Raw genomic sequence first — 21,621 nt, 5'->3', positions numbered from 1 at the left:
GATTCAACACCTCGTACGCGAAAACAGATACCGTGCACCTTCCTCTGACACGTCACACAACAGATGTTATTAAAAACGCTGCACTATTGTGTTACTGAGTTAGCAATTTACACGCCCCACTGAAAGTGATCACTTTACAGCTTTAATGCCCATTCTTTAAAAAATAAATGAATAAATAAATAAAAAATATGCTTACCTGAAGGTAGGACAAGAAAAGAAAATGCTGGTGCAGTTTAATAGATTTATTTCTATTGAATAAATGGTCTGAAAAAGGAGACATTTTCTTAATTTAAAAATAAAGAATAAATAATAATAATGATAATAATAAATAAATAAATTAAATAAAATACATTTTAACAAATCAAAATAGCTAATAGTTTAATAATATTAGCTAATGTTTTTAAAATTGCTAAATAAAAATCTAATTTTTTATACTGTTTCCTGAACAAAAAAAAACCGAAATACATTTATAAATAAAAACAAATACAAACATTGAATATATTTGCAATACTATTTAGTGTCCTGAAAATTAAATGATCTGATATTTTTAAAAAAACAAACAAAATATAAAGTGCAAATATTTTGCAGTACTGTTTAAAGTCAAACATGTGTCCTGAAATATAACTAAATATAAAGCTATTTTTAAAACTTTTTAATTAAAGCTAAAATTTAAAGCTATTTTCAAATAAAATAAATAAATAAATAAGTAAAAACACATTTTAACAAATCAAATTAGCTAATAGCTAATATTTTATACTGTTTCAAATCAAACGTCTTCTGAAAAAAAAAAAAAAAAAAAAACGTAATACATTTATTTAAAAAATGGAATATATTTGCAGTACTATATAGAATCCTGAAAAATAAATGAGCTGATATTTTTAAATAAATAAACTAACAAAATATAAAGTGCAAACATTTTTGCAATACTGTTTAGTCAAATATGTCCTGAAAAATAACTAAATAATTAAAAGCTAATTTTTAAAGCAAAAAGTCTTTTTAAAAATAAAGCTAAAATTTAAAGCTATTTTTAAATAAACAAATAAATAAATAAAACCACATTTAAACAAATCAAGTTAGCTAATAGCTGTTTTTAAAATTGATAAATAAAAATGGAATATTTTATACTGTTTCAAATCAAACACGTGTCCTGAAAAAAAAAAAAAAAAAAAAAAAAAAAAAAAAAAAAAAAAAAATGGGAATATGTTTGCAATACCATTTAGTCCTGACAAATAAATGATCTGATATTTCTAAATAAATAAATAAACTAACAATAAACTAACATAGTACTGTTTAAAGTTACGTATATGTCCTGAAGAATAACTCAATAATTTTAAAGCTAAAAATCTTAAAAATTTAAAAACTAAAGCTAAAAGTTTTAAATAAATAAATAAATAAATAAATAATACAATTAAATATTTGTGCAATATGGTTTAAAATTAACATATGCTGAAAATAAATTAATAATTAATAAACAATCTAATGTGAGTCTTTTAGGGTTTAACCAAAGTTTATTACTTAAGCAGCATTAATATGCTGGTTAATATTTTTATTAATCTTAAGAGCAGTCATTATAAGCACTAGCTTTTCTCCAAGTGCCTAAATGAGAATGCGTCTGTGTAAAAAAAACAAAAAAACAAAAACATGAGCAGAACCAGATGACATAAAATAATGTATTTACTGTCAGTTAGGGTATACAACTGAACACAGGTCAAAACTCTTCGGTCTAACATGGAGAAAACAAACAAATGCATCTGTGGCTATATGCTGATATATCAGCATTCACACACAAGGTTATTGCCACAAGATCAGATTATGAAAAAAATGATTCCTATGCATCCTACTCTTTTAACAAGAGCATCAGGGCACGGTTTGGTCCTCCACATCTTCAGCAGGTGGTCCTGACTCACTCTTCTCTGCAGAAGCTTCTTTGCTAAGGCTCTTAAGGCATTTATCGAGTCTCTTGATGCACAGTGTTATATCATCTTTGGTTATTCCAATAGCAGAAGCTGCGTTAAGATACGGGCACGGATAGGCATCTGCGTGCGACATGAAGCCACGAAACGTGTGTCCACTCACGGTCTGCTCCACACCCAGCGGGACGACCCTGCAATGAAATATTACAATATACTTCAAAAGTACATTTTTTAAAAAACTACTTGCAGATAATATAATATTAATGAAATAAGAGGCCAATTAAGTGACTTAAAGAGAGACACTTTTTTAACACACTTCAGCATACTTTTTAAAAACGCACTTTGTAATAATGTGAAAATGTCTGCTTTAAAATAATACAGCAGACTTTTGATGAATGCACAGCCAACCGGTGTATAAACAAACTAAGATGTATTTTATCTAAGCGTTTGTCATTTGGACAATGAAAACAATTAATTCTGCCATCCAAATATTATCACTACAATGCATTTCTAGCCAAAGATGATCAATTAAACTGGTCCTCAAAAGATTAAAGGAGAAGTCCACTTCCAGAACAACAGTTTACAAATAATTTACTCACCCCCCGTCATACAAGATGTTCATGTCTTTCTGTCTTCAGTCGTGAAGAAATTATGGTTTTTGAGGAAAATATTTCAGGATTTTTCTCCATATAATGGACTTCATTGGTGCCCCAACTTGAACTTTCAAAATGTAGTTTAAATGCAGCTGCAAAAGGCTCTAAATGATCCCAGCCAAGGAAGAAGGGTCTTTTCTAGCGAAACAATCGGTCATTTTTTTTCGGAAAATAACATTTTTTATACTTTTTAAGCACAAAAGCTTGTGTAGCACAGGCTCTGGGATGCGCGTTCATGGTGCTACGTACTATTGAATCACATCAAAAGGTCACACGGAACCACAGACCCAGTGTTTACAAAGCGAACGCGCAAAGACTAAGGAAGTGCAAGTGGCTGTTTACAAACAAAAAGGTGTCGGACGATTCTGAAGTTGTAGGAGAAAATGAGATGGAGTTTTTCGCCATTCTCTACCTTTTTTAGCCGGAGTACACAGACGATGAACTCAGTAGTAGTGATGGGAAGTTCGGATCATTTTACCAACTCAGACCTTTGAGTCTCGTTCAGCAAAATGAACGAAACGTTTTTTGAGTCATTTCATTCATTTTAGCAAAATATAATTAAAATGTTACGTGTTACTTCCCTAACACATCTACTGCTTACACAAACATTGATCACACTACAAACAAGACAAAACTACAATGCTACAAGAAACAGAAAAGATTAATTCATTGTTTACCTGGGTCTTTAGTCTATGATTAGTTCACCTCACCTCTTATCTGATGAGTTTTCGGGTTTGAGTTGTTCGTTCATCATGTGACAGCACCATAAGATGAACGAACGACTCGAAAAACCCGAAGACTCGAAACAGGTGAACTAATTCCAGTACAGAACCTAATAGGATGTTGCGCGACTGAACGAATCACTCCCCGAGACGACTCGTTCTTCGGAGTCACATTAAAGATTCGTTCAAAATGAAAGAATCATTCAAGAACGACCCATTACTAATTTGTAGCATTGTGGATGCGCATGCCAGAGCCTGTGCTACATGAGCTTTTGTGCTTAAAGTATACAAATTTTTATTTTTCAAAAAAAAAAAGGCAGATCGTTTCGCTAGATAAGACCCTTCTTTCTTCAGAGTCCTTTGAAGCTGCATTTAAACTACATTTTGGAAGTTCAAATCGGGGCACCAATGAAGTCCATTATATGGAGAAAAATCCTGAAATGTTTTCCTCAAAAAACAATTTCTTCACAACTGAAGACAGAAAGACATGAACATCTTGAATGAAAATGGGGTGAGTAAATTATTTGTAAACAGTTGTTTTGGAAGTGGACTTCTCCTTTAATGAGGACAAATAGTCTCTTTATTATGTAGAAACAGACAGCGGTTATTTTCCAGCACAGTTCATAGTTTTCCTTGCTCTTTCTAAATGCACTGCAGACTCTTGGTTCAGTCTTAAATTCTTGTGTCATATTTATTCATTGCAGATAGAGTGCATAGTCTGTGACAGACTAAAAGGAGGTGGAGAGGATAATGCTACAGGATAAACCCTTGAGAATGAGAATGACTTCCATTTAAATAATGAAAGCGGACAGCAGAAAGCAGGTTTCATCAATATTACAGCAGGTCAACTAGTGTCCAGTAGAAAATATTAAAGGAACAGTTCAGTAAAAAATGAAAACGTGATGAATATTTATGATGGGTATGAGCAGATGAGTTTGTTTCTTCATCAGATTTGGAGAAACGTAGCATTACGCCACTTGTTCACCAACGGGTCCCTCCGCAGTGAATGGGTGCCGTCAGAATGAGAGTCCAAACAGCTGATAAAAACATCACAATAATACACAAGTAATTCACACCACTCCAGTCCAGCAATTAACATCTTGTGAAACAGGAAGCTGCATGTTTATAACAAACAAATCCATCATTAAGGTGTTTTTAACTTCGAATCATTGTTTTCAGTTAAAATAATCCATAATAAAGATTCTTCTTTGTCTGAATAAAAAAATGATATCTGCACAGATCAAGCACTGTTTACAAGAGAAAACAGTCCAAAACAGCTCCAAACAAATATGTGGGTGGATTTTGATGTGAGAGACAACAGGAGCTGGATTTTTTCCCTGGAGGAAGTGTTATTATAGATTATGGATGGTTTAAAGTTATGAAACATTCATGATGGATTTGTTTCTTACAAACACACAGATTTTGGCTTCACCAGATGTTAACTGATTGACTAGAGTTGGTGTGCTTTACTTGTGGATTATTAAGATGTTTTTATCAGCTGTTTGAACTCTCGTTCTGACGGCACCCATTCACACCCATTGGTGAGCAAGTGATGAAATTCTACATTTCTCCAAATCTGATGAAGAAACAAACTTATCCACATCTTGGAGTGCCTGAGGAGGTGTAAATCATCAGCAAATTTTTCACTTCTGCTTGAAATATTCCTTAAAGAGAAGAGAAAATGCCTTGGGATCTAAACTATTCAATCAGTCATTTAGTATGAAGTATACAGGAAGTAAATTGTATTTGTCTTAAAGGATAACAAGAACATTTCTTTATCACAAAATTTCACCATAAAGGTTAGGTTAGTTAGTGAGGTTATGTATTATATCACAACAGACATAAAATTACGTATGTAGCCACTTTGTGGTTCTCTACTTGAACACCTGTGTAAACTTGAAGAGACTGAGTTCACGTTCACAATTTGTTTCTCATGTTTGCTTTGCAGTTAAATTAGATCAAAACAAATACTGTCATACAAACAGGTGAGTGTGTGGTAGGTAGCTCACCTGGCTCCAGACACCTGTCTGGTAAAGAGCATGGAGCCCAGCTGCGTGACTGCTGCAGTACTGTGTGTCTGGAGATGGTTCAGAGACATAGCTGGAGAGCACAGGATAATACATTTGTATAAATTTATTTAACTTGTTCAATTATCACGACGACACTTTCCCTATGAAAAAGGACTTCTAAAATGCAGTTTAAATGCAGCTTCAAACGATCCCAAATGTGGCTGTAAATGATCACAGCCGAAGAAGAAGGGTCTTATCTAGAGAAACGAATGGTTATTTTCATTAAAAAATACAATTTATATACTTTTTAATCTCAAACGCTCGTCTTGTCTTGCTCTCCCTGAACTCTGTGTATTCTGGCTCAAGACAGTTAGAGTATGTCGAAAAACTCCAATCGTATTTTCTCTCTCAACTTCAAAAATCATTTCAAAATCATCCTACATCGCTGCAGAACTACCAACACAGTCTTTGCAAAGTGAACATGCAAAGAAGATCAAACACCCTTAACAAAAAAGGTAAAACAGCGATATAGGATGATTTTGAAGTTGAGGGAGAACATGAGATGGGAGTTTTTACGACATACACTAACTGTCATGAACCAGAAAAAAACAGAATTCAGGTAGAGTAAGACAAGACGAGCGTTTGACATTAAAAAATATATAAATTGTATTATTTTTATGAAAATAACCGATCGTTTCACTAGATAAGACTTCGGCTGGGATCATTTACAGCCGCATTTGGGATCACATGAAGCCGCATTTAAACTACATTTTGGAAGTTCAAACTCAGGGCACCATATCAGTCCATTATATGGAGAAAAATGCTGAAATGTTTTCCTCAAAAAACATAATTTCTTTACGACTGAAGAAAGAAAGACATGAACATCTTGGATGGCAAGGGAGTAAGTAAATTATTTGTAAAATGTCGTTCTGGAAGTGGACTTCACCTTTAAGAGATTACTCCACTTCCAGAATAAAAATTTCCTAATAATTTACTCACCCCTTGTCATTATCAGGAAATTTTTATTTTGGAAGTGGAGTAATCCTTTAAGTATAGCTTTATATGCAATTTCATAAGTAAATCTTGAAAATATGGTTAAAGTGTACTGCAAAGTGAACAAGCATTTATGATAAACTAAAATATAGATCAATGTCATTTCTGTTGAAATTTGTATTTGACATGAAATTTGACATTTATAATGTTACCAAAGATCTCTATTTCAGATAAATGCTGTTTTTCTGAACTTTCTATTTATCAAAGAAACCTGAAAAAAAAATCTACTCAACATAATAATAATAATAATAATAATTATTATTATTATTTATTTTTATTGTTATTTTTTTGAGCGGCAAATCAGAATATTAGAGTGATTTCTGAAGGATCATGTGATTGGAGTGATGATGCTGAAAATTCAGCTTTGATCACAGCAATAAATTACATTTTAAATGGTAAGTTATTTTAGTTATTTTAAATAGTAAAAATATTTTCAAATTTTACTGTACTTTGGATCAAATAAATGCAGGCTTGGTGAGCAGAAGAGACTTCTTTAAAAAACATGAAAAAACTTTTGACTGGTAATGTATTATTTTAATGTATTTTAATGTTTAACTGTACATTGTTAATCTTTTAATTTTTTTAATGACAGTAACTAAAGAATTAATAAAAATAATTTTGTGGTGTCATCAGCCAGTCATCCTTGTGAAAAAGCAGTGCACTTAATTTTAATATATATTTTTTATTTATATTACATATTTTTATATTTATATTTATTTTATATATATTTAATATAATTTTAACTGTAGTGTTATTCATTATTACATTTAAAGTTAATATGTTTTAAATTTACTAAAATGCTAATTCATCATTACATATGTGTAAATACCAATATACTTAAAAACACATGACATACAAACTTCAACAGAAATGACATTGATCTACATTTTAGTTTATCATAAATTATACACTTTGTGCACTTTGTGGTAGACTTTAACCTTATTTTCAAGAAATGTTGCTTGCAAATAAAAACAAAAATACTCAGTCAAAATACATTTCCAGAGAAAATCTGCTTGGCCAGATGGTGTAGTTATAGGATCTGCCAGCAGGGACTAACAGGCTCATGCAAACCAGCCAAGCCCTGACCTCTTGTGCGACGTGCAAAAGCCATTTTCATTTACAGAGAAAATGTAAATCCATGACATCCTTGTTTACTGAACTGTTATTGAACTCTTGCTCATATGACATTGCACTATACATTATGCGTAACCCCTCACCCAGTGATATTGGATTGTGTGGCGTATGCAGCAGTCTCTCCCCGTGTCTCTCGGCTAGAGCGCTCAGCTCCTGCGCCAGGTGACCGTACAGCTCCTGCGGGCCGTACAAAATAAAAAGTTATAAATAGCTCTCCACACTCACAGCTTTTTTTTTTCCTGTCGCACAATCTGTTTTCTGCTAATGTTGCATTTCTGTGTCTGCTGGCCTACAGTAAACCCAGCACCTGCTTCCCCCTCCAGCCACTCAAGCTTTCTCCTCTCCAGACGCAGATGCGATCTGCAGCCTGCTTTCCCCATCTGAAGCTTTAAGGTAATTGCATCACAGAATCGGCTGTGTTGGCAGAGCTGCGTCCACCACTGGGATCAATTACAAATGAACTGTAGGAGGCCCTCAGGTTATGGGCCCCTATTATGATGCTGTTAGTAAGACACCTGAGATCTACAGTATAAAAACAAAGAGACAATAACATGCTGCCCTTGACAGTTCATAATATGCAGACGCTCACTTATGCAAATGAAATTCATTCAACCAGTTAGAAAATAAAGTAAAAATACTGTTTAGTTGATGTAAAACCAACCTTGTGAAAATAAAGTGCATTTAATTGTACTGAATATGCTCTTGTTGTGTGCATCAAATCTAAAAAGTACACACAGATGTAATATCAATGAAGTACACTTAAGTACACTTTGTAAAAATACTGTTTACTTAAAACCAAACTTGTCAAAAGGAAGCATGCTTAATTGTACTGAATGTGCACTTGTAGTGTACATCAAATATTAAAAGTATTTTTTTTTATAAAACATGCAGATGTAATATCAATGAAATACACTTAAGTACACTTTGTAAAAATACTGTTTACTTAGTGTAAAACCAAACTTGTCAAAATGAAGCATGCTTAATTGTACTGAATGTGCACCTGTAGTGTACATCAAATCTTAAAAGTATTTTTTTATAAAACATGCAGATGTAGAGATACTGTTTACTTAGAGTAAAACCAACCTTGTGAAAAATAAGTGTGCTTAATTGTACTGAATGTGCACTTGTAGTGTACATCAAATCTTAAAAGTACATTTGCTATCTACAACGCACCAATGTAATATCAATTAAATAAAAGCCCACTTAAGTGTAGTGAGAGACTCTTTCATGATTTAAGTACACACTTAAGTACACTTTGTAAAAATACTGTTTACCTAGTAAGTAAACAGTAACTGTACTGAATGTGCACTTGTAGTGTACATCAAATCTTGAAAGTACATTTTTATAAAACGTGCAGATGTAATATCATCGAAATAAAATGCCACTTAAGTGTAGTGAGAGACACTTTTATGACTTAAGTAAACACTTAAGTACACTTTTAGGTACACTTAAGTACACATTGTAAAATACTGTTTACTTAGTGTAAAACCAGCCTTGTGAAAAAGAAGTGTGCTTAATTGTACTGAATGTGCACTTGTAGTGTACATCAAATCTTAAAAGTAATTTTTCTTTTAATGTAAAATGCATAGCTATAATATCAATTAAATAAAAGGCCACTTAAGTGTGAGAGACGCCATCATGACTTAAATACACACTTATGTACACTTTTAAATACACTTAAGTGCACTTTGTAAAATACTGTTTACTTAGTGTAAAAAACAACCTCGTGAAAATGAAGTGTGCTTTCTTGTACTGAATGTGTACTTGTAGTGTACATCAAGCGCAAAATGCACAAAAGTACATTTACATTCGCACACCTAAGTACACTTAAGTGCACTTTGTAATATCACATTAAACAATGTTGACTAAAATACTAAGTACTTGATTATAATTTTAACTGTAGTGTTTTAATCAACATTACAATTAAAGTTAATATATTTTAAATTGCAAATTCATTATTACAAATGCGTAATTACAAGAAATTACTTTAAAGTATATTTTAGCTTACCATAAATGCTTGTCAGTACATTCAGAAGTCCTTAAACCATATTTCAAAGACAATAAAGTAATTATAAAATTACATATAAAGATGTACTTAAATCCCACTTAAGTGGGTCAAAAAAGCTAACTGCATTTAATATAAGTTAAAACTATAATACATTTACATATAATTGCAATTAACATGCAATTAAGTGTCTCAAAACATTACATTCAGTTCACACTTAAGTATATTCTTTTAAAATATATTATTTCTCTAGTGCTCTTTTTAAACGTATGCTAAAGTATACTTCTTTTTCACAAGGTTACAGTCCAGAAAATCATTCTCCTTTGGCTAAAACATATTAAACTGACTCTGAACACAGAGAGCATCTTATCTATTCAACAAAGGCTGTAAATTATTAATAATCCGGATGCATTAGCAGTGAATCAATAAGCTCTGTAGGTTTCTTATCACATGAAGGCTAATGGTGTTTTCCTGCATATCCTCATAGTCTCATTGGGATTATGTGCACACCTGACTCTATACCAGCAGTTCTCAACCAGGGGGCCTTAGTAAACTTCCAGCAGGGCTGCAGAATGACTTACAGTTACTTAAATGAATTACATTAAACTAATTTAACTTAACTGAAATGCTAAAAAAAAAAAGTAAATTTTCCATGCAAATAACTATTGTTTTTATTAATGAACATAGTTGTTGAACCTTCTAAAATCACAAAATGATTTGTGGTTAGTTAATTAATTTTACACGCCTTTTGTTAATAAAAGAGTTTGGAAAGAAGCAACTTTGACACAGTTACACCAGAAATACCAGATGAAAAACTGCTAACTCAAATAAAGTAAAACTGAAATAGAAAAAAATAAAACTATTAATTTTTGTTAAAAAAAATCTTGAAAAAAACAAAAAAGTGAAAAAGTTAATTTAAAACATGAATGAAAACTATAAAATTGTATAAATATTAGTAAATCAACACTGAAAGTGGCCAGGCATACTTTGAATCTACGAAGAATTTTGAGTTTCAAAAATGTTGTTTTACCTTTCTCTCAGCCAAGAGTTTCTTGTAGCCATTGGCTCCCAGTGTGAGCAGCGTAATGAGGACGTCTAGAGATGGGGACGCAGAAGCTCGACCTGCACAAGAGCACATCTTCTCAATCCCTTTAAAATCAACAGCTTACAGTAGTACTGGACTGGTTAAGTACAACTGTAATGCATTAAAGAAATGCTTGCCATTGTATCACTTCACTGCAGTTCATAGAGAGAGTCAAGAACAAACATAACAGGGATGCACGATACATCGGTATCATAACATTTAAGTGACTTTAGAAGAATTTAGTGGTATTGACTGATAATGGACGTTTATGAATGTTTATTTTTGCATTTAAATTTGCATCTATTTGCTTAATCTTTGAAAGCACAAATTATTAATTATCAAAATGAATATCAATTTTTCTTCATCCTGTAATATAACAGTTGTCAGATTTTTTAAAAGATTCTTAGTGGTAATGACTGATGTTGCATGTTTGTGCATGCTTACATTTGCATTTAGATATGCATTCAGTGCTTAAACTTTAAAAACACAAATTATTTAATAACAATCTTCAAATTACTATCACTTTTTATTCATTCTGTACAATATAATAAATATCAGAATTTTTTTAAAGAATTTAGCTGTATTTATTGCATGCGTGTGCATGCTTATATTTGCTTTTAGATAATGATCCAATGCTTAATCTTTAAAAAAACAAATGATTTAACAACAAAATATCACCACGAATAGCAATTTTTTTCATCTTGTATAAAATTACAGTTATCAGATTTTTTTTTTAAAGATTCTTAGTGGTAATGACTGATGTTGCAGGTTTATGCATGCTTATATTTGCATTTAGATATGCATTCAATGCTTAAACTTTAAAAACACAAATTATTTAATAACAATCTCAAAATTAATATCACTTTTTATTCATCCAGTACAATATAACAGTTATCTAATTTTTTTTTTTTTTTAAGAATTTAGCGGTATTTATTGCATGTTTGTGCATGCTTATACTTGTTTTGTGATATGCATCTAATGCTTAATCTTTAAAAGCACAAGTAAGTTAATAACAAAATATCAAATTGAATAGCATTTTTTTCACCTTGTATAATATAACAGTTATCAGATTATTTTTATTTTTATTTTTTTAAGATTCTTAGTGGTAATGACTGATGTTGCATGTTTATGCATGCTTATATTTGCATTTAGATATGCTTAATCTTTAAAAGCACAAAATATTTCACAACAATCTCAAAGTTAATATTACTCTTTATTCATCCAGTACAATATAACAGTTATCTAATTTTTTTTTTTTTTTTTAAAGAATTTAGCTGTATTTATTGCATGTTTGTGTAAGCTTATATTTGCACTTAGATATGCATCTAATGCTTAATCTTTAAAAGAACAAATAATTTAACAACAAAATATCACCACGAATAGCAATTTTTTTCATCTCGTATAAAATCTTTTTTTTTTTTTTTTTTTTTTTTTAAAGATTCTTAGCGGTAATGACTGATATTGCATGTTTATGCATGCTTATATTTGCATTTAGATATGCATTCAATGCTTAAACTTTAAAAGCACAAAATATTTAATAACAATCTCAAAGTTAATATCACTTTTAATTCATCCTGTACAATATAACAGTAATCACATATTTTTTTTTTTATTTAGTGGTATTCATTGCATGTTTGTGCATACTTTTATTTGCATTTAGATATGCATCAAATGCTAATCTTTAAAAGTACAAATAATTTAATAACAAAATTAACAGCACGTTTTATTCATCCTGTACAATATAATGTTGTGATGCCTAAATTCACAGCATATAAATTAAATGATTGTAGTTTTTAGTATTTATTTAAAAAACACTAAAGGTTATGAGCTATAATATGAACATAATAATCTGCTTATAGCTGTCAGTCTGAATTTTAATACTGCTGCATCCCTGAGAGTAATGCATATACTTGAATTTGATAACCTCTGCAGTAAAATCACTTCATTACTTCATTATCAGTATTCACATTCTGTTTAAAATAAAAGAGCTGAAAATGAGGATCAGAATGTTTTTAGTAAACCATCAGGCATTTTGAAAAGGTACAACAGAGCTGAAGTAACAATGGACCAAATTATTAGTGCGTCCCCCTGTCTAACTCTCTCTAGCGCACTCAGAGAATCAATAGTAGTAGGAGTGTTTGGGGTTTCCTCTGCAGTGCAGAAAAAGGTGGGAGGGATACAGTACGCAGGACTCACTGACTGCACAACAAAACACGGCAAAACTCTTTCTAGATCTCTAGAGACCGCTTATGCAAGAGAAAATACACGAAGGAATATTACTGTTAAATATCATTTAGACAATAATGAAAAAAACAGCTCAGAAAACGGCTGAAAAAAAAAAAAATTGTGTTAAAATCAATATTTTTGTTAACCTTTGTGTGTAAAAAGAAATAGGAAAAAGTTTGACTCCTAATGCCCAACACTGCATTTTTGCTAAAAATGGTCTCAAATGTACATAATGTGCAAATTGTAAAGCATGTAAGCCCATCACTAAACAAATAAAAATATCTGATGTCAAATACCAACTTTGTAAATAAATACATTTGTTTCAAGACGTCAGCTGTATCATCTGCCTGACATCATTTTGTGACTTTAGCAAGCTGTGACAGGTAATATGCAATTTTTTGTATAAATTTCAGAGTGTCAGCCACTGTTGTGTGTAGTTTTTACCCACATTTAGTGAAAAATGGGTAATATTTAATTACTTTATACAAACATCACAACTGAGAGTTAAGGAGATGTACAGTACCATAGTATTATATTTCAGACATGCAGCTGCAACTAAATGCATGCAGATTTCAGAAATTAGGTTTGTATAGATCACTCATTTATAACTTTTGCCATGTGAAGAGAATATGCATACCTGGGTACATCTTACTGATCTCCTTAATGAAGTTTTCATCAAAGCCTGCGATGATGGCTCCGCCAACTGGGACCATGAAGTTTTTATCAAGGCTTTGGACAAAGGCATCGATTCTCCCAACGCGAGCCCCCTATAAAAACATGTTGTAAGCCAATTTGGTTTCACTGAAATGAAGTAAATCCTTACAGTAAATTTACACAAAAAAGATGAAAAGTTACCTGCTGAATAAGGTGCATACATTTGGATGACTGCATTCCATAGGCGTTATTGACTATATGGGGAATATCATGCTTGGCACACAGGACAGCAAGTTCCTCTAGCCTGTGAACAGATAATTAAATTAAATTAAATTAAATATTTTTTTAATTGTTTATATATTTTTTAAAATATATATATATATATATATATATATATATGTTTGTTTTGTTTTGTTTTTTTTGTCTAAGCCCTCTATTGGTAATTCTCAAAAATAATAATAATAAAGAGAAAAAAAAAACAATTAAATAATGCCATTAAATAATTCTTTTTTGGGGAAATATTCTTTTATATCTTTTGTACATGCTTATGGAAACTTATCATGGTCAAGTATTTATAGTAAAGAAACTACATATTGTTTTTCTCAGTGGTTTTGACCTGCCTGTCAGGGACACGTGGTGCAAAACAGGAAGTTGTGGAGTGGACACACAGGATGTTCTCAGCTCCCAGCTCCTCAATCTTCCTCTCCACCTCCTCCATGTTTGTTCTCAGCTCATCTCCTTCCAGCACATTCTCTATTACTACAGGCTCAAAGCCTATCAAAATATAGAAAAACGACAGTATATGACAGTAAATTTCACAATTAATTACAAAGAAACATCAAGTGACATGTTGAATTAAACATGAAATTCTGAAGCAGAAATACTAAAATAATATTTCCTTGTAAAACATGCTCCAATAATCATTATTTACAACTTCAAAATATACGTTATTACAGTTTCTAGTCAGTATGATTATTATTTGCCTACACTTGAAGACAGATGTACATATAGTCATGGCATTATATAACGGCAAAGCTCCAGAAGTCGTGCCCTATGATTTCCCACAATGCGAAAAATGTGTTTTCAGCCTCTGCCGTCTTATTATATCAGTACATGAGAACATAAACAAACTACAGAACTGCTCTAAAAGTCACTTCATTAGCATTTTAGCTATTGTCAAAGCTATTGCCATAAAGGTGCAACTTCACTGCAACCTGTCAAAATAAAAGTTTGGTTTACATTGAAGAAACTGTGATAGAAATTGTTTTTTAAGAAATATTTAGCAGAAAAATTATTTACCAGAATTTGTTTACCAGAAAAATGTAAATACACAACATTGTATTTCTGAAAAAAATATAATAAAATGTATAAAATATTTATAAAATCAACTAATTAGAGATGCTTTTAATTATTACAATTTAATGAAACCATTAAAATAGAATCCAGAAAATTAATAAAAAAAACACATAATTTGATTAAAAAAAAAGTTAGAATTTTTGTTACATTTTTAATAATTTGCTGTTAAATTGTATATGCTTCATGATTTCATTTAATTAGACATGCTTTCTGATTAATATTTTTATTTTAACCATTAAAACAGAGCCTAGAAAAACACTTCTAAACACTGTTTTTGTAAATTTAACTAAAGTTGTATTATTAAAATAAAATATAAATTTGAAATGAAAAACTTTGTTGAAATAAATAACAAAAAAATAGAAATGCTGTCTTTGCAACATTTGAAGAACTAAAGTTGCTAAAACTGAAATAAAAAATAAATGAAAGATTTAAAAAAAAAAAATTTAATTACAAAAACTAAAAAATGACTAAACTAAATGACTAAAACTAAAAATGACAACAAAAACGTAAAATATTCTATTTTATAATAATATATACTATAATAGTGAATAATTAAGAACCAAATTAACAGTGATTAAAATGGACTCTGCGGTGGGTTGTATTAAAAACTGGCCGTCAGTAGATCTTACCAGCAGTCACCATGGATTTAAAACAGGACTTCTGGTCAATGCGAGGCCAGAGGATGTAACGCGCTCCTGGCCTCCTGTGTCTCAGTGTCAGGAAACACAACGTGAGACTCATTCCTGTGGCCATGGGGACCACGAAGCATGTGGACACACTCCTAACACCTGCGAAAACATAGAGAGATGTGCACAAATCTAACTGGAACTGAAAATAAAACCATAAATAAACTAAAATAAATGTTAACAAAAAATTTCAATGCAAAAACATGATTAGAAACACTTACAAATTATTAAATAATTATTCAACTTTTATATTAATAAATTATATAACAAAATAAACTACAAATAATAAATAAAAATTAATAAATACTACATAGAAAAAAAAAAAAATACTAACACTAACACTAACTAATATTACAGTGAAAACAGAATATAGAAAATTAAATCTAATTCAGTTATTAATAAAAACTATAATAACATAAAAACGATACTAAATTTACTCTAAAACAACACTGGCACACATACACTGGATTATATGAGAAGAATCGCTTTGATATTTCCCATTGCCAAGTGTGCTATTTCATAAAGCATAATGGACAGTACCTGTAAATTTCAGCACATCCAGCACGACTGAATTAGTGATTTTATTCAGGAGGCTTGAACCGGCAGCTTTCGGCTGAACAGCAGCAATGTCACCCGACCGGCCGATGCCGTGGATCAGTCTGAGAGGAAAAACACCAAAGTCTTATATTGCAAGGCAGCTTATTGTAGAAAATTCTGTTAATGTTTTTCTCAATGATCAATTTCTTAAACGCTGAGATGTAGAAAACCTTCCAGCGATTGCGTCCCACCTGTAATGTCTCCTGGCCACCAGGCCAGAGGCGACTCGGCCCTCTCGCTCTCCCACACCACAGTTCCCTAAGAAGTTGTTGCTGTCCATGACCGCCAGCTCATTCAGAAAGAGCTCGATGGTGCTCTCACTCCATCCTTCCTCTGGACATTTGCCCTACAAGAAACCAGAAACCTTTAGGCAATCATTTCATTATTTTACAACTTTTTCTCGTCATGGAGAGATCTAAGTGTTTTTATTGTAATAGACTTACTGACCTTTCTTTTTGCGAAAAAAAGAAGTATGCTTGATTGTATTGAATGTGTACCTGTAGTGTGCTACAAATCTTAAAAGTATATATTTAAAAAAAAAAAAAAAACTGCACTTGCAGATAATATAATATTAATAAGCCAAAAGGTCTCTTAGGTGATTAAAGAGAGACATTTTCATGACTATACCTTATAACACACTTAAGTACGCTTTTAAAAGGCACACTTTGTAACAGTGTCAAACTGTCAAACTAACAGTTACTTTAATATACTTTTTAAATAATTACATTTGTGTCATGTTTTAATAAGTACACTTATTTTGATGCCTTGACTGCAACTGCATTTTTACAAAGGTGTAATTACAAATATATTTAAACACATGACAAGTTCCAACAGAAATTACATTAAAGTATATTTAGTTTGCCATAAATGCTTCCCAGGTAATAAAGTGCACTTGAATGCACAAAAAAAAGAAAAAATACAAGCAAGTACATCTGAAGTACATTCTTATTTTTTGTGCTAAATAAAATGGTAAAACTTATACACTATAAATACACTAATTAAAAGTATATTTCTACTTCAGTAGTACTTCAGTGCAACTACAAAAGTAAATACCACTGATATTGAAATTGATTTTAGTACACTAAAATAAAGTATACTACCGCAAAAAATTACAGAGGGCTTTTATTAGTGTATTTCTTAAAAGTGTGCTTTGAATGCTTTAAAAATTAGTTTTATGTTAGTACACTTTGAAATAGTTACAGTTAAGTTTAAATTAAAGTGATTTTATTTAAAATATAGTAGTAATGTAATAGTCATAAGTATATTTTTCCAACTTAAGTACACTTAATATAAATGCACTAATTAGCACTAACACTTAAACTGATTTTAAGTGTAGTCAGATAAAATACATAAAAAGTGTTTTATAATTACATTGCTTAAAAGTGTGTTATGATCGCTTTGCACTAAAATGTTTGTGGATTGTTAATATACTATCACTAAGTTCTATTTGGATTTTCGTGGAAAAAAAAAAGTAGAAATGTATTACTTAAGGTCTGTTTGGAATTGTGTGGTGTGTGAAGGGATTTTGCTGTATGTCACAAAAAAATTAAGTGTTTTTTGTATTAAATAGAAAATAAGTGCATAAAAATAGAACACTTCAAGTATATTATGGAAGTGTACTGAAATAAAGTGCACTTTTCTTTCACCTGAGTTGTCAGTCATTCAGCAGTACTTTAATCATATTTCAAAGACAATTATTAGAAGTGACTATAAAATTGCATATAAAGTTGCACTTTATTCCTACTTAAGTGAGTCAAAAAGCACTTGAAAGCTCAGATAATTGCATTTAATATAAATTTTGATTATAATACATTTTCCTTTAATTGCAATCAACATGCAATTAAGTGTCTGAAAACATTACATTCTATTTGCACTTAAGTATCTTCTTTTAAAAGTGTAAAGGTAACTTTTTTAACGCGGATTAACAAACTTTTGCTGAATATTGCATTTAAATAAATAATATTTTTTATATAAATATATATATATAAATATAATTTAAATGTACTAAATTGCAATTTCATTATTAGTTTAAGTTGTAAAAGGTGTAATAATTGCAAATATATTTAAACACATGACATACAAGTTCCAATAGAAATTTAGTTTAGCATAAATGCTTGTCAGTACATTTAGCAGTACTTTAACCATATTTCAAAACAATTATTAGTAATAATTATGAAATTACATATAAAGACACACTTTCTTCTTTCTTCCTTCTTTGACTATAATACATTTTCCTTTAACTGCAATCAACATGCAATTAATTGTCTAAAAATCATTACATTCTGTTTGCACTTAAGTATCTTTTTTTTTTTTTAAGTGTATTATTTTCATACTAAAGTACTACGCTAAAGGTAACTATTTTCACAAGGATTGACAAATTTTTCCTGAATATTACATTTAAATATTTAATATATTTAATATAAATACATATAAATATATTTTAAATGTACTAAATTGTAAAGGTGTAATAACAAATATATTTGAATACATGACATAGAAGTTCCAATAGAAATTCCATTAAAGTTTATTTTAGTTTATCATAAATGCTTGTCTGTACATTCAGCAGTACTTTCAAAATATCTTAAAGACAATTATTAGTAGTAATTATGAAAATACATATAAAAACGCACTTTATTCCTACATAAGTGAGTCAAAAACCACTCTAAAGTTCAGAGAATTGCATTTAATATAAATTTTGACTATAATACATTTTCCCTTAATTGCAATCAACATGCAGTTAAGTGTCTGAAAACATTACATTCTGTTTGCACTTAAGTATCTTCTTTTAAAGTGTATTATTTTCATACTAAAGTACTACGCTAAAGGTAACTATTTTCACAAGGATTGACAAATTTTTCCTGAATATTACATTTAAATATTTAATATATTTAATATAAATATATATAAATATATTTTAAATGTACTAAATTGTAAAGGTGTAATAACAAATATATTTGAATACATGACATAGAAGTTCCAATAGAAATTCCATTAAAGTTTATTTTAGTTTATCATAAATGCTTGTCTGTACATTCAGCAGTACTTTCAAAATATCTTAAAGACAATTATTAGTAGTAATTATGAAAATACATATAAAAACGCACTTTATTCCAACATAAGTGAGTCAAACACCACTCTAAAGTTCAGAGAATTGCATTTAATATAAATTTTGACTATAATACATTTTCCCTTAATTGCAATCAACATGCAGTTAAGTGTCTGAAAACATTACATTCTGTTTGCACTTAAGTATCTTCTTTTAAAGTGTACTGTTGTCATACTAAAGTACTACGCTAAAGGTAACTTTTTTCATGAGGATTGACAAACTTTTGCTGAATATTGCATTTAAATAAATAATATTTTTTATATAAATATATATATAAATATATTTTAAATGTACTAAATTGCAATTTCATTATTAGTTTAAGTTGTAAAAGGTGTAATTACAAATATATTTAAACACATGACATACAAGTTCCAATAGAAATGACATTAAAGTACATTTTAGTTTGCCATAAAGGCTTGTCAGTGCATTTAGCAGTACTTTAACCATATTTCAAAAAAAATATTAGTAGTAATTATGAAATTACATATGAAGACGCACTTTATTTCTACTTAAGTGAGTCAAAATCGACTCTAAAGTTCAGATAATTGCATTTAATATAAATTTTGACTATATTTTTAAGTCCAGACATAAAAGAGCTTCATGGCATTGAGCCAGGTCTCCTTCCTGCAATGCAACGAGCACATGTGCACACACAGTCTTCACACCTCATTCATCAGTCACTATTAATTTACCTGCTGTAACAGCACTCGGATGAGCTGCTCGTGACCGCGACGAGCCTGCAGACCCTGCCGCACATATGAAGACGACACCAGCTTCTCGCTCAGGTTGAAGTTTTCGTTGTTCATGTCCGTTCAGTGTTTCAGAAGCGCTGCAGGTGTTCACAGTGTTTGTGTTGTCAGTGACAAGCACGTGATGAACGATGTGTCTGCTGCTCCACACCACTGTAACGTTATATCTGTCGGTAATGTGCCTGCTTCGCTAATGTGTCTGCGTGATTTTTGGACTACAGATAAGCAGATGTGAGGTTAAACATTTTCTAACAGAGTCTCTGAGTCAGCAAGAGTTTCAAATCCATCAGGTTCTAGCTGTACTGTTTACTTCCAGGTCGAAACTCCTCCTCTCAATGGCGTCTCTATTTCAAAGTAAAAGTCCCACTTTTATTTCCCGTAAGAGCGTGCGCGACCATTTGTAAATTTGATGTGTCTGGCTTCCGGTCTCATTCGCGTCCAGCTATTTTTAGCTGTACAAAACAACTAGCTTTGCTTCTTCTTTATATTTCAAACTGGTGTGTCTTACCATATTGTTTTAATGTATTATTTTAATTATGTGCACACTGGTTTTTAGTGCAAACTGTTTTAATGTTTACTGCACGTGGTTTTTCTTCTCGTTATTTCTCACCCATCGGCTTACTTCCGAAAAAGAAAAGGGTGGAAATGCAGCCATCAGTTAGGTACAATGTTAAATAATAATAATAATAATAATAATTTTTAATTATAATTATTCTACAAATCTGCAAACTCATTGACATCTACATCTCGGGTGGCCTGAGGATGAGTACATTTTCAGCAAATTTTCATTTCATCATAAGTTCAAATCTATTCATTTAATAGCGATTTCTGATAAATTAGAAGTAATTAAAAAAGATTAGTAATTCCCAAACTACATTCAATGCAATTAGGTACAAGTCTTTTACACAATTGAAGATCAATAGTTCTCTTAAAATATTACATGATTTTACTTTTTTATAACAGAAAAAGTCAGGTTGTTAAATCTTAGTGAATATCATGAATTATTATGAATTAATAACGCATGGTGTTCATGCAAATATCATTAACATTATCTACTACAGTTGAGGTCAAAAGTTTACATCCCCCTTTCAGAATCATTAAAAATGTTCATCATTTTACCTAAATAAGAGGGATCATACAAAATGTGTTGTTTAATTAGTTCTGACCTGAATAAGATATTTCACATAAAAAATGTTTACATATAGTTAACAAGACAAAATAATATTTGAATTTATAAAAATGTTGTTACCTGAATGATCCACAGCTGTGTTTTTTTGTTAAGTGATAGTTGTTCATGAGTCCTTTGTTTGTCCTGAACAGTTAAACTGCTTGCTGTTCTTCAGAAAAATCCTTCAGGTCCCACAAATTCTTAGATTTTTCAGCATTTTTGTGTATTTGAACCTTTTCCAACAATGACTGTATGATTTTGAGATCCATCTTTTCACACTGAGGACAACTGAGAGACTCATATGCAACTATTACAGAAGGTTCAAACACTCACTGATGCTCCAGAAGGAAAAAACATGCATGAAGAGCTGGGGGTGAAAACTTTTGAACAGAATGGAGATGTGTACATTTGTCTTATTTTGTCTAAATATCACATTTTAACATTTAGTACTGCCCTTCAGAAGCTACAGAAGATTAGACTTACATGTCTCCCAGAAGACAAAATAA

The 21,621-nt window shown here is 30.8% G+C and overlaps 1 protein-coding gene across 1 annotated transcript; it reads right to left on the bottom strand.

Moving 5' to 3' along the window:
• Positions 1–1,491: 1,491 nt before the first annotated feature.
• Positions 1,492–20,268, bottom strand: sepsecs (Sep (O-phosphoserine) tRNA:Sec (selenocysteine) tRNA synthase). The gene is made up of 11 exons (XM_051113743.1): positions 19,891–20,268; positions 16,284–16,438; positions 16,036–16,154; positions 15,439–15,597; positions 14,074–14,227; positions 13,655–13,757; positions 13,437–13,566; positions 10,520–10,611; positions 7,568–7,661; positions 5,298–5,388; positions 1,492–2,104 (listed from the first exon to the last, which is right to left on the bottom strand). The coding sequence occupies exons 1-11, from the start codon at positions 20,002–20,004 to the stop codon at positions 1,858–1,860; spliced, it is 1,458 nt and encodes a 485-aa protein (XP_050969700.1). The 5' UTR covers positions 20,005–20,268; the 3' UTR covers positions 1,492–1,857.
• Positions 20,269–21,621: the final 1,353 nt, after the last annotated feature.

Source organism: Labeo rohita, chromosome 7 (assembly GCF_022985175.1).
Source record: "Labeo rohita strain BAU-BD-2019 chromosome 7, IGBB_LRoh.1.0, whole genome shotgun sequence".
Classification (NCBI taxonomy): domain Eukaryota; kingdom Metazoa; phylum Chordata; class Actinopteri; order Cypriniformes; family Cyprinidae; genus Labeo; species Labeo rohita.
Note: the sequence above shows the minus strand (reverse complement) of the source record. Positions and strands in the feature narration are given on the sequence as shown.